This window comes from Oncorhynchus gorbuscha, linkage group LG19 (assembly GCF_021184085.1).
Source record: "Oncorhynchus gorbuscha isolate QuinsamMale2020 ecotype Even-year linkage group LG19, OgorEven_v1.0, whole genome shotgun sequence".
In the NCBI taxonomy this organism is placed as follows: domain Eukaryota; kingdom Metazoa; phylum Chordata; class Actinopteri; order Salmoniformes; family Salmonidae; genus Oncorhynchus; species Oncorhynchus gorbuscha.
In genome coordinates, this window is record NC_060191.1 from 66,481,616 (window position 1) to 66,507,345 (window position 25,730).

Below are 25,730 nucleotides of genomic sequence, written 5' to 3' on the forward strand. Positions count from 1 at the left end.
TCTGTGTAATCTGGGGGAAATATATGTCTCTAATATGGTCATACATTGGACAGGAGGTTAGGAAGTGCAGCTTAGTTTCCACCTCATTTTGTGGGCAGTGAGCACATAGCCTGTCTTCTCTTGAGATCCAGGTCTCCCTACGTTGGCCTTTTTCGATAGCAAGGCTATGCTCACTGAGTCTGTACATAGTCAAAGCTTTCCTTAATTTTGGGTCTGTCTCTCTCCCTCATCCTTTGTCTCTCTATCATCCTCTCTCTCTCTCCCTCCTTGTTCTCTATCTCTCCCTCATTCTCTCTCCCCTCTCTCTCTCTCTCTACATTATAAAACAGCTTTCATCTGGGTATGCAAATTATTTTTTATAACTAGGCAAGTCAGTTAAGAACAAATTCTTATTTACAAGCCTACACCTGCCAAACTCGGACGACGTTGGGCCAATTGTGCACCGCACTATGGGACTCCCAATCATGGCCGGTTGTGATGAAGTCTGGATTCGAACCAGGTTGTCTGTAGTGATGCATGTCTTACACTACTGCGCCACTTGGAAGTCCATATTTAATGAGCACTAATTCAAGACAATAGGCAGCGGTATGTATGAATCTAAAGACACTTTTCATTTCTACAGCTGGGTTTCTAAGAGGCACATATGGAGTTAAGGAGAACAGAACAGTGAGGCTAGAAAGAGGCTGGAGCCCTGGTCATGTAGTTGGTTTAATTTGATGAAGTGAGTCAGCTCTCTCTGTGTGTGTGTGTGTGTGTGTGTGTGTGTGTGTGTGTGTGTGTGTGTGTGTGTGTGTGTGTGTGTGTGTGTGTGTGTGTGTGTGTGTGTGTGTGTGTGTGTGTGTGTGTGTGTGTGTGTGTGTGTGTGTGTGTGTGTGTGTGTGTGTGTGTGTGTGTGTGTGTGTGTGTGTGTAGTAAGCTGTTCTGGTGGCGTAGCGACCTCACAGCTCATTTGAGACTCAGGGACAATTAAATTACCTGACGCCTTAAAAAGATTACACAGACAAACTAAAAAGCTGAACACTGCACATACACACACTTGTGTTGAGTTTAAAGAGATGCAGAACTGTGCTTTATGTGTGAACATCTTTAGTCTAGTTGGTTTTTCTGGAGACTCTCTTAACACCTGCAAACAAACTCTCTCACACACACACACACAGGCCTCAAACCACACAGCTCACTGTTGACGTGGAAACCACACAGCTCACTGTTGACGTGGAAACCACACAGCTCACTGTTGACGTGGAAACCACACAGCTCACTGTTGACGTGGAAACCACCCAGCTCACTGTTGACGTGGAAACCACACAGCTCACTGTTGACGTGGAAACCACACAGCTCACTGTTGACGTGGAAACCACACAGCTCACTGTTGACGTGGAAACCACACAGCTCACTGTTGACGTGGAAACCACCCAGCTCACTGTTGACGTGGAAACCACCCAGCTCACTGTTGATGTGGAAACCACACAGCTCTTGCTTCAGTGATGGTTAGGAGGGGAGTTGTGTGGGTTTGCTGTCAAATAAGGACTCGCAAAAATATTAATTTGAATAGCATGCAGAAAAACAAGATACATACTCCCAAAAATTATATTTTGTATTTGGACTTATGCTTATGTGGTCTGATTTCCCCCAAACGCTATCCCCTCCAACCAACACAGAGGAAATAACAACTACTGAAAAACAACATGCACAGACATATTTCATCTACAGCTCGGAGAAAGAAGGTGGTGGTGTGTGCGTGAGCTAGAGCTGTCGTGTGACCCCTCGTCTGGGAACTCAGACAGAGAAGGTGCAAAAACAGGAAACATATGGCAGCTCTGAGGCTCATCTCACAGAAACACACACACACACACACACACACACACACACACACACACACACACACACACACACACACACAGACACAGACACAGACACAGACACAGACACAGACACAGACACAGACACACACACACACACACACACACACACACACACACACACACACACACACACACACACACACACACACACACACACACACACACACAAAGCAGATCTGCTCTTGCACTCACACCTCACAGAACACCGAACACCAGGACACACACACACACACCTTCACCCTGAATTCCCCTCCAGTGCTCTACAAAACCACAGCTTTCCAGTAGTCCTCCCCACCCATCCCCTAAATACATCCTTAACCACTTTGCCAGAAAAGCTTTTAAGGTTGTGGGAATTTTCACCACTAAAAACAAGAAGGTTTACTAATAGATAAACATACACACTGTAGTGAGAGTGTAATGGGTGTGTGTGTGTGTGTGTGTGTATGTGTGTGTGTGTGTGTGTGTGTGTGTGTATGGGGGGGGGAGGTATGTAGGTGGTTGGCTGGCTGGCTGGCTGCCTGGCCAGAGGAGTGGAGACCAGACAGGGTGAGTCAGTAACAAAGAAAGATTATATTGATTTAAAGTACAGGAAGACTGATCTCTGCCATCTCTATCTGCCATCGCCCATTTAGCCCAAACAACTACCTCTTCCCCTACTGTATTTATTTATTTTGTTCCTTTGCACCCCATTATTTCTATTTCTACTTTGCACATTCTTCCACTGCAAATCTACCATTCCAGTGTTTTACTTGCTATATTGTATTTACTTCACCACCATGGCCTTTTTTTTGCCTTTACCTCCCTTATCTCACCTCATTTAATCACATTGTACATATACTTATTTTTCTACTGTATTATTGACTGTATGTTTGTTTTACTCCATGTAACTCTGTGTTGTTGTATGTGTCGAACTGCTTTGGTTTATCTTGGCCAGGTTGCAATTGGAAATGAGAACTTGTTCTAAACTAGACTACCTGGTTAAATAAAGGTGAAATAAAAATAAATACAAATCTATCTGACACCTCTATCTGACACCTCTATCTGCCATCTCTATCTGACATCTCTATCTGCCATCTCTATCTGCCATCTCTATCTGACATCTCTATCTGACATCTCTATCTGACACCTCTATCTGCCATCTCTATCTGACATCTCTATCTGCCATCTCTATCTGCCATCTCTATCTGACACCTCTATCTGCCATCTCTATCTGACATCTCTATCTGACATCTCTATCTGCCATCTCTATCTGCCATCTCTATCTGACACCTCTATCTGCCATCTCTATTTGCCATCTCTATCTGACATCTCTATCTGACACCTCTATCTGCCATCTCTATCTGCCATCTCTATCTGACACCTCTATCTGCCATCTCTATCTGACATCTCTATCTGCCATCTCTATCTGCCATCTCTATCTGCCACCTCTATCTGACATCTCTATCTGACATCTCTATCTGACATCTCTATCTGCCATCTCTATCTGCCATCTCTATCTGCCATCTCTATCTGCCATCTCTATCTGACACCTCTATCTGCCATCTCTATCTGACATCTCTATCTGACACCTCTATCTGCCATCTCTATCTGACATCTCTATCTGCCATCTCTATCTGCCATCTCTATCTGCCATCTCTATCTGACACCTCTATCTGCCATCTCTATCTGCCATCTCTATCTGCCATCTCTATCTGACACCTCTATCTGCCACCTCTATCTGCCATCTCTATCTGACATCTCTATCTGACATCTCTATCTGACATCTCTATCTGACATCTCTATCTGACATCTCTATCTGCCATCTCTATCTGACACCTCTATCTGCCATCTCTATCTGACATCTCTATCTGCCATCTCTATCTGCCATCTCTATCTGCCATCTCTATCTGACACCTCTATCTGCCATCTCTATCTGACATCTCTATCTGCCATCTCTATCTGCCATCTCTATCTGACACCTCTATCTGACATCTCTATCTGCCATCTCTATCTGACACCTCTATCTGCCATCTCTATCTGCCATCTCTATCTGACATCTCTATCTGCCATCTCTATCTGACACCTCTATCTGCCATCTCTATCTGACATCTCTATCTGACATCTCTATCTGCCATCTCTATCTGCCATCTCTATCTGACATCTCTATCTGACATCTCTATCTGACATCTCTATCTGACACCTCTATCTGACATCTACAGTGGGGCAAAAAAGTATTTAGTCAACCACTAATTGTTTCTCCCACCTAAAAAGACGAGAGAGGCCTGTAATTTACATCATAGGTACACTTCAACTATGACAGACAAAATGAGAAAAAAAATCCAGAAAATCACATTGTAGGATTTTTTATGAATTTATTTGCAAATTATGGTGGAAAATAAGTATTTTGGACAATAACAAAAGTTTATCTCAATACTTTGTTATATACCCTTTGTTGGCAATGACAGAAGTCAAACGTTTTCTGTGAGTCTTCACATGGTTTTCACGCACTGTTGCTGGTATTTTGGCCCATTCCTCCATGCAGATCTCCTCTAGAGCAGTGATGTTTTGGGGCTGTTGCTGGGCAACACGGACTTTCAACTCCCTCCAAAGATTTTCTATGGGGTTGAGATCTGGAGACTGGCTAGGCCACTCCAGGACCTTGAAATGTTTCTTACGAAGCCACTCCTTCGTTGCCCGGGCGGTGTGTTTGGAATCATTGTCATGCTGAAAGACCCAGCCACATTTCATCTTCAATGCCCTTGCTGATGGAAGGAGGTTTTCACTCAAAATCTCTCGATACATGGCCCCATTCATTCTTTCCTTTACACAGATCAGTCGTCCTGGTCCCTTTGCAGAAAAAAAGCCCCAAAGCATGATGTTTCCACCCCCATGCTTCACAGTAGGTATGGTGTTCTTTGGATGCAACTGGGCATTCTTTGTCCTCCAAACACGACGAGTTGAGTTTTTACCAAAAAATTATATTTTGGTTTCATCTGACCATATGACATTCTCCCAATCTTCTTCTGGATCATCCAAATGCTCTCTAACAGACTTCAGACGGGCCTGGACATATACTGGCTTAATTTATCAATGGTGACAGTGTTTCCTATCCTCAGTGCAGTGGGCAGATGGGAGGAGTTGTTCTTATTCTCCATGGACTGTCTGAAGGAAACCTGGCATCATCTCTACAGGGAAGCATGGAGGTGGCAGCATCATGCTGTGGAGATCTTTTTCACCGCCAGGAACTGGGAGACTAGTCAGGATTGAGGGAAAGATGAACAGAGCAGTACAGAGACATCCTTGATTAAAACCTGCTCCAGAGTGCTCAGGACCTCAGACTGGGGCAAAGGTTCACCTTCTAACAGGACAACGACCCTAAGCAGACAGTCAAGATAACGTAGGAGTGGCTTTGGGACAAGTCTCTGAATGTCTTTGAGTGGCCCAGCCAGACTAGAACCTGATCCAACATCTCTGGTGAGACCTGAAAATAGCTGTGCAGCAAAACTCCCCCTCCAACCTGACAAGGTTTGAAAGGATCTGCAGAGAAGGTTGAGAGAATCTCAACCCTCACCTCAAACCTAACCCTAGTCTCAACCCTAACCCTAGTCTCAACCCTAACCCTAGTCTCAACCCTAACCTCAACCCTAACCCTAGTCTCAACCCCAACCCTAACCATAGTCTCAACCCCAACCCTAGTCTCAACCCTAACCCTAGTCTCAACCCCAACCCTAGTCTCAACCCTAACCCTAGTCTCAGTCCTAACCCTAGTCTCAGTCCTAACCCTAGTCTCAACCCTAACTCTAGTCTCAAACCTAACCCTAGCCTCAGCCCTAACCTCGAACCTAACCTCAAACCTAACCTCAAGCCTAACCTCAAGCCTAACCTCAAGCCTAACCTCAAGCCTAACCTCAAACCTAACCTCAAACCTAACCTCAAACCTAACCTCAAGCCTAACCTCAAGCCTAACCTCAAGCCTAACCTCAAACCTAATCTCAAGCCTAACCCTAGACTGGTTATAAATTGCACTTAGCAGTAACACCCCTATGGGCTGAAAGGAGCTTCCACCATGTTGCTGACACCATTCCAGTTCCTTCACTTCTCATGGAGGATGAGGTCTTTGGCTGTGAGTCATGTTTCCTGAACTAGGAGATAAAATGGTTGTCTGAGTTAGAGAGAAATGTGTGTGTGTGTGGGGGGGGGGCTCCTAAGGATGGACAGCAGTAAAAGGTCACGTCATTGTTTAGCCGTGTGTTTAATCACAGAATAACCTTTACCTTTCCTTACCTATCTCACGGCTCCATTCCTCTGTGTGTGTCTGCGTTTTAAAGAAAAGGAGAGAAAGACAGACAGACAGAATAAGATTCAAAGACGCTGAGGGGGGGGGGCAATCAACACCCCTCCTGGACCCGACCACAGGAAGTTGGAAAAGGACAGGCAAAACAGGAAGCTGAAGTCCTGTTATGGAAGACTGCAATCCTAAGAGTGCAGGTGTCTCTGTGTGTGTTTCTCTCTCTGTGTATGTGTCTCTCTGTGTGTGTGTGTGTGTGTGTGTGTGTGTGTGTGTGTGTGTGTGTGTGTGTGTGTGTGTGTGTGTGTGTGTGTGTGTGTGTGTGTGTGTGTGTGTGTGTGTGTGTGTGTGTGTGTGTGTGTGTGTGTGTGTGTGTGTGTGTGTGTGTGTGTGTGTGTGTGTGTGTGTGTGTGTGTGTGTATATATGTCTCTCTCTGTGTGTGTGTGTGTCTGTGTGTCTCTCTCTCTGTGTGTGTGTCTGTGTCTCTCTCTCTCTCTCTCTCTGTGTCTGTCTGTCTCTGTGTGTGTGTGCATCTGTCTGTGTGTGTTGGTGTGTTTGAGGCCAGGAGAGAGGAGCTAATGGAGAGAGCGATGAAGATGAGTCATCTTCACCCTCCTCCCTAGAGTGATGTCATCATCCCTCGCCCTGAAGTACACCACCCTCTTCCAACAAGGCCTGAGCATGACCTCTAACCCCGGCCATAATTTTCTTCCACATCTCTCTCTCTCTCCAACTCTCTCTGTCTCCTATCTTTTTCTCTCCTGCTCTCTCTCTCCTCTCTCTTTTTCTCTCCTGCTCTCTCTAACTCTCTCTCTCTCCTCTCTCTTTTTCTCTCCTGCGCTCTCTAACTCTCTCTTTCCTGCTCTCTTTCTCTCTCCTGCTCTCTCTAACTATTTCTCTCTCCTGCTCTCTCTAACTCTCTCTCTCTCTCTTTCTCTCTCAGTCCTGCTCTCTCTAACTCTCTCTCCTCTCTCCCCAGCTGGTTAGTTTAGCTCAGTCAGTGTATCAGCTTTAATTTTTCTTAATGAAGCCAGTTAGTGTCAGAGAGAGAACTCTCATGGTCACACACAGTACGTCAAGGTAAATCAATGTAGAAAAGGGCACCAAGTAGTACTCATAACCCCTTCCGCAGTGTGGAAACACAAAGACACGCTGCCAGGACACCTCTTACACACACACACACACACACACACACACACACACACACACACACACACACACACACACACACACACACACACACACACACACACACACACACACACACACACACACACACACACACACACACACACACACACACACACACACACACACACAGAAACACACACACACACACAGAGACACACACACACACACACACACACACACAGAGACACACACACACAGAGACACACACACACAGAGACACACACACACACAGAGACACACACACACAGAGACACACACACACAGAGACACACACACACACAGAGACACACACACACACAGAGACACACACACGCACAGAGACACACACACACATTCATTCAATAAGGTGTGAGAAGAGGAGGGAGGACAGGACACACGCACAGAGACACACACACACATACACATTCATTCAATAAGGTGTGAGAAGAGGAGGGAGGACAGGACACACGCACAGAGACACACACACGCACAGAGACACACACACACATGCACAGAGACACACACACGCACAGAGACACACACACACATGCACAGAGACACACACACACGCACAGAGACACACACACGCACAGAGACACACACACGCACAGAGACACACACACACATGCACAGAGACACACACACGCACAGAGACACACACACGCACAGACACACACAGACCACACACACAGAGAGACACACACATACAGACACACACATGCACAGACACACACAGACACACACACACAGAGAGACACATACATACAGACACACACACACACACACACACACACACACACACACACACACACACACACACACACACACACACACACACACACACACACACACACACACACACACACACACACACACACAGAGACACACACACAGAGAGAGAGAGAGAGAGAGAGAGAGAGAGAGAGAGAGAGAGAGAGAGAGAGAGAGAGAGAGAGAGAGAGAGAGAGAGAGAGAGAGAGAGAGAGAGAGAGAGAGACACACACACACAGATAGACACACACACACACAGAGAGAGAGAGAGACACACACACACACACGAACAGGAGGCACAGGCTGTGCTCCTGTAAGGTTTCCCTGCTGTGCTGCCTGATGCAAGGCTGATGATACAGAGGAAAGTCTTTATCATAGATTCCCATCTGACACACACACCTCTTTAAAACACGAACACAACACACACAAACTCACGGAAGAGACTAAGAGAGTCCGTTTCACTGGCTTGGCTCTGACTCTGAGCTACACTTATACTGGTGGACACCAAGGTGCTCCAACCCTGTTCCTGGAGAGATACCCTTCTCTATGTTTCTCTCTCCAACCCTGTTCCTGGAGAGATACCCTTCTCTATGTTTCTCTCTCCAACCCTGTTCCTGGAGAGATACCCTTCTCTATGTTTCTCTCTCCAACCCTGTTCCTGAAGAGATACCCTTCTCTATGTTTCTCTCTCCAACCCTGTTCCTGGAGAGATACCCTTCTCTATGTATCTCTCTCGAACCCTGTTCCTGGAGAGATACCCTTCTCTATGTTTCTCTCTCCAACCCTGTTCCTGGAGAGATACCCTTCTCTATGTTGCTCTCTCCAACCCTGTTCCTGGAGAGATACCCTTCTCTATGTTGCTCTCTCCAACCCTGTTCCTGGAGAGATACCCTTCTCTATGTTTCTCTCTCCAACCCTGTTCCTGGAGAGATACCCTTCTTAGGTTTATCTCTCCAACCCCAGAGACTGACTCTGACTAATAGATTGGTAGAGACTGACTCTGACTAATAGATTGGTAGAGACTGACTGACTAATAGATTGGTGGACTGACTCTGACTAATATATTGGTAGAGACTGACTCTGACTAATAGATTGGTGGACTGACTCTGACTAATATATTGGTAGAGACTGACTCTGACTAATAGATTGGTGGAGACTGACTCTGACTAATAGATTGGTTGAGACTGACTCTTGCTCTGCAAGGGCCGCAGCTGTTGTCGATGTGTTCCTGATTCGAGCCCAGGTAGGGGCGAGGAGACGAACGGAAGCTATACTGTTACACTGGCAATACTACAGTGCCTATAAGAACATCCAATAGTCAAAGGTATATGAAATACAAATGGTATAGAGAGAAATAGTCCTATAATTCCTATAATAACCTCAACCTAAAACATCTTACCCGGGAATATTGAAGACTCATGTTAAAAGGAACCACCAGCTTTCATATGTTCTCATGTTCTGAGCGAGGAACTTATTAAACGTTAGCTTTTTTACATGGCACATATTGCACTTTTACTTTCTTCTCCGATACTTTGTTTTTGCATTATTTTAACCAAATTGAACATGTTTCATTATTTACTTGAGGCTAAATTGATTTGATTGATGTATTATATTAAGTTAATATAAAAGTGTTCATTCAGTATTGTTGTAATTGTCATTATTACAAATAAATACTTTTAAAAATTGTATTATTATTATTATTATTATTTTTAAATCGGCCAAATAATCAGTTTCGGCTTTTTTTGGTCCTCCGATAATTGGTATCAGTGTTGAAAAATCATAATCGGTCAACCTCTAGTGGAGACCGACTCTGACCAATAGATTGGTAGAGACTGCCTGACTACTAGATTGGTGGAGACTGACTCGGACTCTGACTAATAGATTGGTAGAGACTGACTGACTACTAGATTGGTGGAGACTGACTCTGACTAAGAGATTGGTAGAGATAGACAGACTACTAGATTGGTGGAGACTGACTCTGACTACTAGATTGGTGGTGACTGACTCTGACTACTAGATTGGTGGAGACTGACTCTGACTCTGACTAATAGATTGTTAGAGACTGACTGACTACTAGATTGGTGGAGACTGACTGACTACTAGATTGGTGGTGACTGACTCTGACTAATATATTGGTAGAGACTGACAGACTAATATATTGGTAGAGACTGCCTGACTAATAGATTGGTGGAGTCTGACTCTGACTAATAGATTGGTAGAAACTGACTCTGACTAAGAGATTGGTAGAAACTGACAGACTACTAGATTGGTGGAGACTGACTCTGACTACTAGATTGGTGGAGTCTGACTCTGACTAATAGATTGGTAGAAACTGACTCTGACTAAGAGATTGGTAGAGACTGACAGACTACTAGATTGGTGGAGACTGACTCTGACTACTAGATTGGTGGTGACTGATTCTGACTCTGACTAATAGATTGGTGGAGACTGACTCTGACTCTGACTAATAGATTGGTAGAGACTGACTGACTACTAGATTGGTGGAGACTGACTCTGACTCTGACTAACAGATTGGTAGAAACTGACTGACTAATAGATTGGTAGAGATAGACAGACTACTAGATTGGTGGTGACTGACTCTGACTACTAGATTGGTGGTGACTGACTCTGACTACTAGATTGGTGGTGACTGACTCTGACTACTAGATTGGTAGAGACTGACTCTGACTAATATATTGGTAGAGACTGACAGACTACTAGATTGGTGGAGACTGACAGACTAATAGATTGGTAGAGACTGACAGACTACTAGATTGATGGAGACTGACTCTGACTACTAGATTGGTGGAGACTGACTCTGACTCTGACTACTAGATTAGTAGAGACTGACAGACTGCTAGATTGGTGGAGACTGACTCTGACTACTAGATTGGTGGAGACTGACTCTGACTACTAGATTGGTAGAGACTGACTGACTACTAGATTGGTGGAGACTGACTCTGACTCTGACTAATAGATTGGTAGAAACTGACTCTGACTAATAGATTGGTAGAGACTGACAGACTACTAGATTGTTGGAGACTGACTCTGACTACTAGATTGGTGGAGACTGATTCTGACTACTAGATTGGTGGAGAATGACTCTGACTACTAGATTGGTGTAGACTGACTCGGACTACTAGATTGGTGGAGACTGACTGACTACTAGATTGGTAGAGACTGACTGACTACTAGATTGGTGGAGACTGACTCTGACTACTAGATTAGTGGAGACTGACTCTGACTACTAGATTGGTGGAGACTGACTCTGACTACTAGATTGGTGGAGACTGACTCTGACTATTAGATTGGTGGAGACTGACTCTGACTACTAGATTGGTGGAGACTGACTCTAAATACAGGTATCTGTGATTTGATATAAGATCTAATCATTTAATAATATAGAAAAACACTAGAAAGATACATAATATTTGCAATATATAATATTTATACAAACATAAAAACACAAAATACATTCAACACAAGGATCTTAAGTGGAAAACAATGAGTAAAGAATGGTGCTGGTGATTCTAGGGGTGCTGTCAGTACGACAGAATGGGGTTCAACATTGAATTCAAATGGAAACGCTACTGTACTGAACAACCCGCTGAAAAACAGTGTGATTATTGAGGCCCAGAGGGAGATTGTATGGTGTGTGCTACGCATGTTTAGTGCCTTATTGAACAGGCCACAGTTCGTCACACCCACCAAAATGGGAGCAAACGTACCTCAAAGGCTGTCTAAGAATGGTGAGCACCGTTTGGGGAAACGTGGCTGTCTAATGGCCTTTTTTGCCTTTACCTCCCTTCTCACATCGTATATAGACTTGTTTATACTGTATTATTGACTGTATGTTTGTTTTACTCCATGTGTAACTCTGTGTCGTTGTATCTGTCGAACTGCTTTGCTTTATCTTGGCCAGGTCGCAATTGTAAATGAGAACTTGTTCTCAACTTGCCTACCTGGTTAAATAAAGGTGTTCTCAACTAGCCTACCTGGTTAAATAAAGGTGTTCTCAACTAGCCTACCTGGTTAAATAAAGGTGTTTTCAACTAGCCTACCTGGTTAAATAAAGGTGTTCTCAACTAGCCTACCTGGTTAAATAAAGGTGTTCTCAACTAGCCTACCTAGTTAAATAAAGGTGAAATAAAAAATCAAATCAAATAAAAAGAATGGTGAGCACCGTTTTGGGGAAACGTGTCGTTCAGTACAAACCGTCACTCAACATAGCAAACGTTGAATCGAATTGAACGCACCCCTAGTCTCAGTTATTAGTCCCAGCTCAGATGTCAGACCCAGGGACACAACCAGGGTCTGTTCTCCAGTTGTTGTTGTTGTTCTGGCCGGGTTCCCCTGGACAAATTCTGGCCATGAGTCTGACGTGTCCCCTGAAACTCCAGAGGACCACAACCCCCAGCAGCACAGACAGCAGAGCCACAGATAACTGCAGGACCAGTAGAGTCTTTGTGGGCTGCAGGATGTAGGCAGCCTCTGTCCTGGTGTAGAGTCGACCTTTGACCTCCTCCAGGCTCTGGCAGGTGTACCGACCAGCGTCTGAAGCTAGGGCACTCACTATCAACAAGTCCTGGCTCAACATCTGGTACCTGTCTCTCAGCTGGAGGGGCTGCTTAGCAAAATGCCAGCTCACCTGTGCCAGGTTGGATGCTGGTTGGCACGGCAGGTGGATGGAGCTCCCAACATTAAATGGTAATGTAAGTGGCTTCACAGGGACTGAAAATAACACCATGGGGGGGTCACTGAATGTCCTTAACTTGGCATGTAGCCTACTTCATGTTGATACATCACAGTATTTCACAAGTTGAGAGATAAACCTACCTGATCGGGGGCACATCGAGGCATCCGCATGTTTAAGGCTTTGGTACATGTTCCTGAAAGATAAAGAGCTACTGTTATTCGAAGGACATCTGAAATCATATTTGTTCCAATAGTACATGCAGACAGTGGTTATTCTAGAGTGAGAGTGTTGTAGAGTTGAGCAGGATCCTACCTGGAGCCAGTGAGTAAGTTGAGGACAGATGAGCAGGCTGCTAAGGTGGTGTCCCAGGCACAGTAGGGATCTCTGGCCAGGATACAGTCCAGACAGGACCCATAACGACCACAGTCCCTAACTGGAATCTGGACCACTCCAGACCCTGAACCTGCATAGAGCTGTCCCTAGAGAAAAACACACACTGACTACTAAACAACCAGTGTTAGCTTCTCATTGGATGACCTGGTGCTATTCATCTTGAACAAGCAGGTAGCCTAGTGGTTAGAGCGTTGGACTAGTAACCGAAATGTTGCAAGATGGAATCCCCGAGCTGACAAGGTAAAAATGTGTCGTTCTGCCCCTGAACAAGGCAGTTAACACGCTGTTCCCCGGTAGGCCGTCATTGTAAATAACTGTCGTTCTGCCCCTGAACAAGGCAGTTAACCCGCTGTTCCCCGGTAGGCCGTCATTGTAAATAACTGTCGTTCTGCCCCTGAACAAGGCAGTTAACCCGCTGTTCCCCGGTAGGCCATCATTGTAAATAACTGGCTTGTCAAGTTAAATAAAAAAATATACTCATAACGTTTTGCACTAAATGTGTTACCGTGCCAGAGGAGAGACGCAGCACTTTGATTGGCTCCAGAGTCTGGAACACCTGGGTCTCTTGGATAATGATGGTGTCACCAGCAGCGTACTGCACAGCCTTCTGCACCGTGCCCTCCTCTGTCAGGGAGCAGGACACGGCAGTTACTCTCTAGAGCCAACACTGACATTGATTGATTTTCTTTGTCAGAAAAAAATTCTCATATATACACACAGTACATGAATACATATATAGACAGTAATAATCACTGCCACAAGCACAGAACAGTGTGAATTTGGATGATAAATGCTGTGAATAGTCAGTACCTGTTCCAATAAACATAACGTGGTGGATTTCTCCATCCACGGCCATGACTCTATCCGCAACAATCACCGACAACTTGGCTCCCCTCTGCAGCACCAGTGGCCCCCCGGTCAGCGGAGGCACTGCTCCCTCCAAGAGTGGCTGGTCACGGACGAACTGCAGGGTCTTGTCAGGGAGGTCCAGCGAGTGCTCAATCCCGAGGTCCCGTACAGCATTGGTCATACACTTTAACAACAACACAACCAGAGAGTTGATGAGACCTTTCACGTATACTATAGGTCTATAATTATGACAGAAGCACTCTTAAAGAAGAAGTTACAGGTTTGTGAGAGCCAGAAATCTTGCTTGTTTGTAGGTGACCAAATACTTATTTTCCACCATAATTTGCAAATAAATTCATTAAAAATCCTACAATGTGATTTTCTGGATTTTTTTTCTTCTCATTTTGTCTGTCATAGTTGAAGTCTACGATGAAAATTACAGGCCTCTCTCATCTTTTTAAGTGGGAGAACTTGCACAATTGGTGGCTGACTCAATACTTTTTTGCCCCACTGTATCCTGTAGGTTTATAATTATGACAGAAGCACTCTTGAAACTAAGCCTGTGTTCCTAATAGCCCTCTATTCCCTATATAGTGCATTAATTTTTACCAGGGCTCATAGGGTTCTGTTCAAAAGTAGTACACTTTGTACAGGAGGGAATAGGAAACCATTTGGGACTCAGCATGCGCGTATTTGCCACATTTGATGAAGTGTTTTGGACAATAATTGTGTACTGGAGAGGAACATAGGTACAACACTGTCACATGACACTCAATGTCTGGAAGTTAATCAATGATCATTTAATTCAGTCACCTATATAAGTCATGTTATTACTCACCGTTCCAGGTCGTGGGACAGGCTCCTCTCCGGTGTGGGTAACCCACCTTGTTTCTGACTCCATTGTCACCGGAGTCATATATCTACCCTCAGAGAAGACTTTCCCAATGTCAGCCACGCTGAACGCACACACAGTGGAGAGATCCGACGTGGTTCTGTAATCATCAAAACACCATTCATTATTCCAACACCACTTCAGAATCTCTCTCGTAGAAGGTTCATATTTGAGTAGCATCCCTACAACTGATCATTATTTCACAGATTTGACCGTATGGAATTTCTGCTGGACTGTACTAATAAAGAAATGGTAGAACTCACGTCTGCGGGTTGAAAACAGCGTAAAACACGCTCTTCCTCCAATCCTGGTCTTTCAGGAGGAAGATATCCTGAATGATGGCTGGCAGGCTGGGTTCCAGGGGCACGGGGCAGTCAAGACGGGCCTTCAGGTAGGACGTCCACTTTTGCTGTAAGGTCCTCTGACCACCCAAATCCCCCTGCACACCAACCACAGGGAGGGAGACGGGTGTCAGGGTCGACCATAGTATTCAGAATTAGAACACTCGAACAGACATGAGTACCTTGCAGACCCGTGCCACACGAGAGACCCTGATTTGGGCTGGCAGGTCAAACTCCATGGCCTCCTCACTAAAGAACATATAGACTTTATCGTCGTCCCCATCGAGGTTGTTCATGCTCTCGGGGACGACGTCCAGCTGTACGAAGGAGGGCTCTGAAAAAAGACAGTTCGGGTTTCTCACAGAGACTGAAAACACAGACTTGGGATCCATTATTTAAAGCATATTGAATAAAGTAAGACATTTAAAATGTCTGTATCTCTCTGTGGAATGTCCACGTTCAGGTGTCTGTTTAGCTACGCATCAAGAAATGCATCAACACATTGTCACAGTATTCTGTGGTTGACAGGGAGTACTACATTTAAAACGGAGGGGTTGGAGCTTACTGTTAAGCCAGGACTGTCTGTGTTCGGTCCTGATAGCCGGGGAGGAATGACGCTGCAACACCTGCTCAGTACCCAGGAAGTTGACCGCTGTGGCTGAATATAGTTCTGTCCCTGATTGATGGTTAACAATGACAATCATCAGAACTGAAATCATAAAGACTGTAAAGAAGTGAATGAAGTTAATCAGTAATGTCTTTTACATCACTAACACAACTTTCAGAGTGGGTCCACTTTTTTCAACACTTTATTTACAGTCGTTTTATTTATAATAGTGGGTGCACAATTTATACTACTCCGTCCTTGTGGGGAGGTACTGTAGATATCAGAAAGCAGCTGTTACTCACCAACCATGACCGAGGTTGACCTCTGGAAGGGGTCAAAGGGAACTTTCCCTCGCCCCACTTCCTTCTTCCCTTCCAGGGTCAACGTTCCGTTTGCGTAGGTCTGTTGGAGAACACAATGCATGTTTGGTTGCGATGTGGAGGTGTACATTAAGGCTGTGATCTGTAATCACTTTGAAAGGTAGTTGGGACTCTCACAGACAGACAGAGGTTCGGCGTGCTACGTATGTCTGCAGTTAGTTCAGCGTAAACAACCAGAATATGACAACGGTCCACAGTTACATGATATGTAGTGTGAAACAACAGGTGAGAGATGTCCTGTCCAGGTTATACTCACCATATAGTCACATGTGGGGTTGTATGCGTTGGTCCCACACACCAACATCCTGCCATCGTGGAGAGTCTGAAGTGTCTTGATGTAGTTTTGACATTCCATCTGGAATAGGATCATGTGGTTTGTTTCTATCAGTATACTGCTTCAGAGACTTCTCTGAGAGGAGAGACGATCCATCATGCAATCAGTCCACTTACTGAATCTTTTCCCTTGTTCTTACAGGACGTGTTCTGCTCCTCTGAGACCTGCCAGTAGACCTGCAGCAACAGACAGATTCTCATTAACATACAGCAGGCTCTGAGACCTGCAGCAACAGACAGATTCCCATTAACATACAGCAGGCTCTGAGACCTGCCAGTAGACCTGCAGCAACAGACAGATTCTCATTAACATACAGCAGGCTCTGAGACCTGCAGCAACAGACAGATTCCCATTAACATACAGCAGGCTCTGAGACCTGCAGCAACAGACAGATTCCCATTAACATACAGCAGGCTCTGAGACCTGCAGCAACAGACAGATTCCCATTAACATACAGCAGGCTCTGAGACCTGCAGCAACAGACAGATTCCCATTAACATACAGCAGGCTCTGAGACCTGCAGCAACAGACAGATTCCCATTAACATTACAGCAGACTGAGACCTGCAGCAACAGACAGATTCTCATTAACATACAGCAGGCTCTGAGACCTGCAGCAACAGACAGATTCCCATTAACATACAGCAGGCTCTGAGACCTGCAGCAACAGACAGATTCTCATTAACATACAGCAGGCTCTGAGACCTGCCAGTAGACCTGCAGCAACAGACAGATTCTCATTAACATACAGCAGGCTCTGAGACCTGCAGCAACAGACAGATTCCCATTAACATACAGCAGGCTCTGAGACCTGCCAGTAGACCTGCAGCAACAGACAGATTCTCATTAACATACAGCAGGCTCTGAGACCTGCCAGTAGACCTGCAGCAACAGACAGATTCCCATTAACATACAGCAGGCTCTGAGACCTGCAGTAACAGACAGATTCCCATTAACATACAGCAGGCTCTGAGACCTGCAGCAACAGACAGATTCCCATTAACATACAGCAGGCTCTGAGACCTGCAGCAACAGACAGATTCTCATTAACATTACAGCAGGCTCTGAGACCTGCAGCAACAGACAGATTCTCATTAACATTACAGCAGGCTCTGAGACCTGCAGCAACAGACAGATTCTCATTAACATTACAGCAGGCTCTGAGACCTGCAGCAACAGACAGATTCTCATTAACATTACAGCAGGCTCTGAGACCTGCAGCAACAGACAGATTCCCATTAACATTACAGCAGGCTCTGAGACCTGCAGCAACAGACAGATTCCCATTAACATTACAGCAGGCTCTGAGACCTGCAGCAACAGACAGATTCTCATTAACATTACAGCAGGCTCTGAGACCTGCAGCAACAGACAGATTCTCATTAACATTACAGCAGGCTCTGAGACCTGCAGCAACAGACAGATTCCCATTAACATTACAGCAGGAATACTCTAGAGACCAGACAATACTGTATGGATGTATTGACATACAAGACCTTGATTAGACTGAGTTCCTTACCCCAGCCTTTTTCGAGGAGATGTCCTCAAGGTCCAGAGCGTATACAGCGTCTCTAGCACCAATGAAAAGGACACCCAGGTCCTCTCTCAATGTCATCGTTGAATAGTTTGAAATGCCATTCTCTCTGAAAATCTTAGCATCTAAACAGAAAAACAATATGATAACACTTTACCTAGAGTGGTTGTATGTAGCATTTATAAAACATTTGTGTTCACAACATAGAGGCATAATTCTCTATGTTTAAATACTTTTAGATATTGTTTACATACTTTTTATGGGCCTAACTGCTTTTACATAGTCTTTAGGAATGCTGTTACAAATAATATTATGTAGAATACACTCTTAGAATATCTAGAACCCGAAAGGGTTCTTTGGCTGTCTCCCCATAGGGAACCCTTTGAAGAAGCCTTTAGTGTTCCAGATAGAACCCGTTCCACAGCAGGTTGTACAAGGATTCTTCATAGGGTTCTCCCATGGGGACAGCCAACGAACCCTTTTGGGTGGCTTCGGATCATATTAGATGATGCTTTATATTGAGAAAAAACATTAGACTAAGCTGCCATATAAGCCTAACTTTAGTTGAGTGGAAAAGATGCATTTCTCTACATGCAAGGATGTAAACAGGCATTGGAGAGAGATAATGGCTTACTGTCATATTGTACGGTCTTCCTAGGGATGCTGGCGAACACTTCACCCAGGGGTATAAGGGCCAGGAACAGGACCAAGAGATCCTCAGGGAAGTGAGAGGAGCCATGATGGTCCTCTTGTCAGCAGCTGTCAATGCAACACACAAGTCTCTTAATGTTGGTGTTGGGCTGCTGTTTATAAAGGATTGACCGTGTGATGTCATAATGCGGGTAATGAGATGTTGATTATGACATCACACTGTACACTACAGTGGATTTAGAAATGGATCCACAGTCTGGGCATATTGCTTTCCTTTTTGGCTGCTATTATAATTGTCTCAACTAGATCACCCTCACACACACACAAAACTGTGTAATGATCTGGACAGATCTGACCAAAGCTTTTGGATTCTATTTAAACTATACAACTTTTGATCCTGAAACATGTCCCATATGGTTTAATGGTGGAATGTTGAATTACTCCAGCATTCTAAACTGTGCATTGTTGGGTCAGCTACAATAGAATTTTCAGGAGTAGAGTTGGGCTACACATTCTAAGACTGATGACACAATGTACAATCTACATGCCGAGCAAATTCCAGTGTCATCCATAGAAATATGATCTGGATTGCATGTCTATGTTGTCTCTCTCCTCAAATCATTATGACTGTACTAGAGATCTGGTTGTCCCTCAATTACCCAGCTTTTTCCACCACATACATGGAAGCTCACCTCTAAATCAGCCATGATTTCTGACACCCTTATAACATTGTGCTCTATTGAAATTAAATGTAGTTTATGTCTGTGTGTCTGTGGTGTGTATGAGTGTGTGTGTGTTTGTGCATACAAACTACTATGAGTGTACATGAGTGTGTATGTGTGAGTGTGTGAACTGTGTAAGGGTGATACATGGTTTGTCTAAGGGTAGGAGACAGGGCTACGGCCGTAAATCCACCCAGCCGTTGCCGTGGTGATTTGCTTTTTCTGGGAAACCATAAACATCCCGATGGAGCGACACGCTGCCCTCTGAACGTGGCAAATTAAGTGGCCAGTGTGTGTTTGTGTGTGTGTTGGAGTGCTCAAGGGCATCTACTTGAGAGCAAGGTATCTGATTGGCTGATGTGAGCAGACAGGTCTAAGAGATCGTTCCTCTCTGTCACTCCATTGGCTGTGTGGGCCGGTGGGAGGGGTTAAAGCTAACGGGCGATAATCCCGTCTAATCCAGAACATTGTTCAACATTAACACAGATGAACTATCAGTGGGGCCGATGGCCACAATGACTAACAGGTAATGGAACTGTACTGTGGTAAAGTGAGCATCATTGAGTATCGTGGGAGGCCTCCTCTACTCCTAATTGTATGAGAAATGGTTGTTCTTTGCCCATTTAGGTGGTTGGTCCAGATTTTCTACACTTAATAAATGATTTAGGATCAGGTTTTCCTACCGTGGTGCCGACCTTCACTAAAGGAAGCTTACTGACACATCTGACCTTAGACCAGAGATGTCTATACCTACCGGGGCTGTACATTTACATTTACATTTAAGTCATTTAGCAGACGCTCTTATCCAGAGCGACTTACAAATTGGTGCATTCACCTTATGACATCCAGTGGAACAGTCACTTTACAATAGTGCATCTTAATCTTAAAGGGGGGGGGGGGAATACTTATCCTATCCTAGGTATTCCTTAAAGAGGTGGGGTTTCAGGTGTCTCCGGAAGGTGGTGATTGACTCCGCTGTCCTGGCGTCGTGAGGGATACAGGATACATTTTCCTTTTATTTTACTAGGCAATTCAGTTAAGAACACATTCTTATTTACAATGACGGCCTATGAACAGTGGGTTCAGGGGCAGACCAACAGATTTTTACCTTGTCAGCTCGGGATTCGATCGAGCAACCTTTTGGTTACTAGTCCAATGCTTGTTCAAGATGAATAGTACCAGGTCATCCAATGAGAAGCTAACACTGGTTGTTTAGTAGTCAGTGTGTGTTTTTCTCTAGGGACAGCTCTATGCAGGCTCAGGGTCTGGAGTGGTCCAGATTCCAGTTAGGGACTGTGGTCGGTATGGGTCCTGTCTGGACTGTATCCTGGCCAGAGATCCCTACTACCGCCCCATTACTGGATTACTGCAACTCGCTGTTGGCTGGGCTCCCTGCCTGTGCCATTAAACCCCTTCAACTCATCCAGAACGCCGCAGCCCGTCTGGTGTTCAACCTTCCCAAGTTCTCTCACGTCACCCCGCTCCTCCGTTCTCTCCACTGGCTTCCAGTTGAAGCTCGCATCCGCTACAAGACCATGGTGCTTGCCTACGGAGCTGTGAGGGGAACGGCACCTCAGTACCTCCAGGCTCTGATCAGGCCCTACACCCAAACAAGGGCACTGTGTTCATCCACCTCTGGCCTGCTCGCCTCCCTACCACTGAGGAAGTACAGCTCCCGCTCAGCCCAGTCAAAACTGTTCGCTGCTCTGGCCCCCCAATGGTGGAACAAACTCCCTCACGACGCCAGGACAGCGGAGTCAATCACCACCTTCCGGAGACACCTGAAACCCCACCTCTTTAAGGAATACCTAGGATAGGATAAAGTAATCCTTCTCACCCCCCTTTAAGATTTAGATGCTCTATTGTAAAGTGACTGTTCCACTGGATGTCATAAGGTGAATGCACCAATTTGTAAGTCGCTCTGGATAAGAGCGTCTGCTAAATGACTTAAATGTAAATGTAATGTTTCAGTAAGTCCCCTCTAGAATGAGATTCCCCTCTATCCTCTCCTCTCCAGGGAGAGACCTGATGGGCAGAAGTTGTTGTAGACCTGTCATTGGCTCAGTCTCCCCAGGCTGTCGACTGGAAGAGGAGGATAAGAACCTCCCCTGATGTGGAACACACACCTCATGCTTTATTTTTTCCCTTGCGGTGTGTGTGTGTGTGTGTGTGTGTGTGTGTGTGTGTGTGTGTGTGTGTGTGTGTGTGTGTGTGTGTGTGTGTGTGTGTGTGTGTGTGTGTGTGTGTGTGTGTGTGTGTGTGTGTGTGTGTGTGTGACAGTAATGGTAAGTGTGGATTGTGATCAATAGGCAGGTCAGCCTCTCAGCTTTGTTTCTCAGCCTGAACATGCTTACAGCCCACAGGCCATCTCCAGATAGGAAGAGAGTTGTGTGTGTGTGTGTGTGTGTGTGTGTGTGTGTGTGTGTGTGTGTGTGTGTGTGTGTGTGTGTGTGTGTGTGTGTGTGTGTGTGTGTGTGTGTGTGTGTGTGTGTGTGTCGGGGTGAGAGTGGTGATGGTGTTAAAAGCCTATTAATCCATTAGCACCATCTCTCTCTCCCTCCCTCCTTCCCCCTCGTCTCTCTCCCTCCCTCCTTCCCCATCGTCTCTCTCCCTCCCTCCTTTCCCCTTCCCATCGTCTCTCTCCCTCCTTCCTTCCCCCTCCCCATCGTCTCTCTCCCTCCCTCCTTCCCCCTCCAATCGTCTCTCTCCCTCCCTCCTTCCCCCTCCCCATCTCTCTCCCTCCCTCCCTCCTTCCCCCTCGCCATAGTCTCTCTCCCTGCCTCCTTCCCCCTCGCCATAGTCTCTCTCCATGCCTCCTTCCCCCTCCCATCGTCTCTCTCCCTCGCTCCTTCCCCCTCGTCTCTCTCCCTCCCTCCTTCCCCCTCCCCATAGTCTCTCTCCCTCCCTCCTTCCTCCCTCCACATCGTCTCTCTCCCTCCCTCCTACCTCCCTCCCCATCTCTCTCCCTCCCTCCTTCCCATCGTCTCTCTCTCTCTCTCCCTCCCTCCTTCCTCCCTCCCCATCGTCTCTCTCTCCCTCCCTCCTTCCTCCCTCCCCATCTCTCTCTCTCTCCCTCTCGCCTTCCCCATCGCCTCTCTCTCCCCTCTCCCTTCCCCCTCCCCATCGTCTCTCTCTCCCTCCCTCCTTCCCCATCACCTCTCTCCCTCCCTCCTTCCCCATCCCCTCTCTCTCTCCCTCCCTCCTTCCCCCTCCCCATTCTCTCTCCCTCCCTCCTTCCCCATCACCTCTCTCTCTCTCTCCCTCCCTCCTTCCCCATCGCCTCCCTCCCTCCTTTCCCCTCCCCATCTTCTCCATCCCTCCCTCCTTCCCCATCACCTCACTCTCTCCCCTCCCTCCCCATCACCTCTCTCTCTCTCCCTCCCTCCCTCCTTCCCATCTCCCTCCCTCCCTCCTTTCCCCCTTCCCATCGTCTCCCTCCCTCCCATCGTCTCTCTCTCTCCCTCCCTCCCTCCTTCCCTCCTTCCCATCTCCCTCCCTCCCTCCTTCCCATCTCACTCCCTCCCTCCTTTCCCATCTCACTCCCTCCCTCCTTTCCCCCTTCCCATCGTCTCCCTCCCTCCCTCCTTCCCATCTCTCTCCCTCCCTCCTTACCCCCTTCCCATTTATCTCTCCCTCCCAATCAATCTCTCCCTCCTTCCCCCTCCCCATCTCTCTCTCTCTCCCTCCTTCCTTCCTTCCCCCTTGTCTCTCTCCCCACCTCCATCTACAGAGGGGCAAAAAGTATTTAGTCAGCCACCAATTGTGTATGTTCTCCCACTTAAAAAGATGAGAGAGGCTTGTATTTTCATCATAGGTACACTTCAACTATGACAGACAAAATTAAAAGAAAAAAATCCAGAAAATCATATTGTACGATTTTTTATGAATTTATTTGCAAATTACGGTGGAAAAGATGTATTTGGTCAATAAGAAAAGTTTATCTCAATACTTTGTTATATACCCTTTGTTGGCAATGACAGAGGTCAAACGTTTTCTGTAAGTCTTCACAAGGTTTTCACACACTGTTGCTGGTATTTTGGCCCATTCCTCCATGCAGATCTCCTCTAGAGCAGTGATGCATCATGCAATCAGTCCACTTACTGAATCTTTTCCCTTGTTCTTACAGGACGTGTTCTGCTCCTCTGAGACCTGCCAGTAGACCTGCAGCAACAGACAGATTCTCATTAACATACAGCAGGCTCTGAGACCTGCAGCAACAGACAGATTCCCATTAACATACAGCAGGCTCTGAGACCTGCCAGTAGACCTGCAGCAACAGACAGATTCTCATTAACATACAGCAGGCTCTGAGACCTGCAGCAACAGACAGATTCCCATTAACATACAGCAGGCTCTGAGACCTGCAGCAACAGACAGATTCCCATTAACATACAGCAGGCTCTGAGACCTGCAGCAACAGACAGATTCCCATTAACATACAGCAGGCTCTGAGACCTGCAGCAACAGACAGATTCCCATTAACATACAGCAGGCTCTGAGACCTGCAGCAACAGACAGATTCCCATTAACATTACAGCAGACTGAGACCTGCAGCAACAGACAGATTCTCATTAACATACAGCAGGCTCTGAGACCTGCAGCAACAGACAGATTCCCATTAACATACAGCAGGCTCTGAGACCTGCAGCAACAGACAGATTCTCATTAACATACAGCAGGCTCTGAGACCTGCCAGTAGACCTGCAGCAACAGACAGATTCTCATTAACATACAGCAGGCTCTGAGACCTGCAGCAACAGACAGATTCCCATTAACATACAGCAGGCTCTGAGACCTGCCAGTAGACCTGCAGCAACAGACAGATTCTCATTAACATACAGCAGGCTCTGAGACCTGCCAGTAGACCTGCAGCAACAGACAGATTCCCATTAACATACAGCAGGCTCTGAGACCTGCAGTAACAGACAGATTCCCATTAACATACAGCAGGCTCTGAGACCTGCAGCAACAGACAGATTCCCATTAACATACAGCAGGCTCTGAGACCTGCAGCAACAGACAGATTCTCATTAACATTACAGCAGGCTCTGAGACCTGCAGCAACAGACAGATTCTCATTAACATTACAGCAGGCTCTGAGACCTGCAGCAACAGACAGATTCTCATTAACATTACAGCAGGCTCTGAGACCTGCAGCAACAGACAGATTCTCATTAACATTACAGCAGGCTCTGAGACCTGCAGCAACAGACAGATTCCCATTAACATTACAGCAGGCTCTGAGACCTGCAGCAACAGACAGATTCCCATTAACATTACAGCAGGCTCTGAGACCTGCAGCAACAGACAGATTCTCATTAACATTACAGCAGGCTCTGAGACCTGCAGCAACAGACAGATTCTCATTAACATTACAGCAGGCTCTGAGACCTGCAGCAACAGACAGATTCCCATTAACATTACAGCAGGAATACTCTAGAGACCAGACAATACTGTATGGATGTATTGACATACAAGACCTTGATTAGACTGAGTTCCTTACCCCAGCCTTTTTTTTCGAGGAGATGTCCTCAAGGTCCAGAGCGTATACAGCGTCTCTAGCACCAATGAAAAGGACACCCAGGTCCTCTCTCAATGTCATCGTTGAATAGTTTGAAATGCCATTCTCTCTGAAAATCTTAGCATCTAAACAGAAAAACAATATGATAACACTTTACCTAGAGTGGTTGTATGTAGCATTTATAAAACATTTGTGTTCACAACATAGAGGCATAATTCTCTATGTTTAAATACTTTTAGATATTGTTTACATACTTTTTATGGGCCTAACTGCTTTTACATAGTCTTTAGGAATGCTGTTACAAATAATATTATGTAGAATACACTCTTAGAATATCTAGAACCCGAAAGGGTTCTTTGGCTGTCTCCCCATAGGGAACCCTTTGAAGAAGCCTTTAGTGTTCCAGATAGAACCCGTTCCACAGCAGGTTGTACAAGGATTCTTCATAGGGTTCTCCCATGGGGACAGCCAACGAACCCTTTTGGGTGGCTTCGGATCATATTAGATGATGCTTTATATTGAGAAAAAACATTAGACTAAGCTGCCATATAAGCCTAACTTTAGTTGAGTGGAAAAGATGCATTTCTCTACATGCAAGGATGTAAACAGGCATTGGAGAGAGATAATGGCTTACTGTCATATTGTACGGTCTTCCTAGGGATGCTGGCGAACACTTCACCCAGGGGTATAAGGGCCAGGAACAGGACCAAGAGATCCCTCAGGGAAGTGAGAGGAGCCAT

General features: G+C 45.8%; 1 protein-coding gene across 1 annotated transcript; it reads right to left on the reverse strand.

Annotated features, from left to right (window-relative positions):
• Nucleotides 1–616: 616 nt before the first annotated feature.
• Nucleotides 617–25,730, reverse strand: LOC124004953 (semaphorin-4E-like). The gene is made up of 16 exons (XM_046313757.1): nucleotides 25,625–25,730; nucleotides 18,082–18,221; nucleotides 16,680–16,739; nucleotides 16,486–16,584; nucleotides 16,152–16,251; nucleotides 15,808–15,918; nucleotides 15,425–15,576; nucleotides 15,165–15,340; nucleotides 14,848–15,001; nucleotides 13,971–14,193; nucleotides 13,666–13,784; nucleotides 13,080–13,246; nucleotides 12,908–12,960; nucleotides 12,453–12,802; nucleotides 1,179–1,476; nucleotides 617–630 (listed from the first exon to the last, which is right to left on the reverse strand). Exons 1-16 carry the CDS (start codon nucleotides 25,728–25,730, stop codon nucleotides 617–619), a joined length of 2,322 nt encoding a protein of 773 aa, XP_046169713.1.

Coding starts and splice junctions, on each gene's coding strand:
- LOC124004953 (XM_046313757.1), bottom strand. CDS start 25,730: ATGGCTCCTCTCACTTCCCTGAGGGATCTCTTGGTCCTGTTCCTGGCC. Junction 14,194..14,847: donor CTGTCCCACGACCTGGAACG/GTGAGTAATAAC, acceptor TTGTTGTTAAAG/TGTATGACCAATGCTGTACG. Junction 13,785..13,970: donor CGTTATGTTTATTGGAACAG/GTACTGACTATT, acceptor GCTCCCTGACAG/AGGAGGGCACGGTGCAGAAG.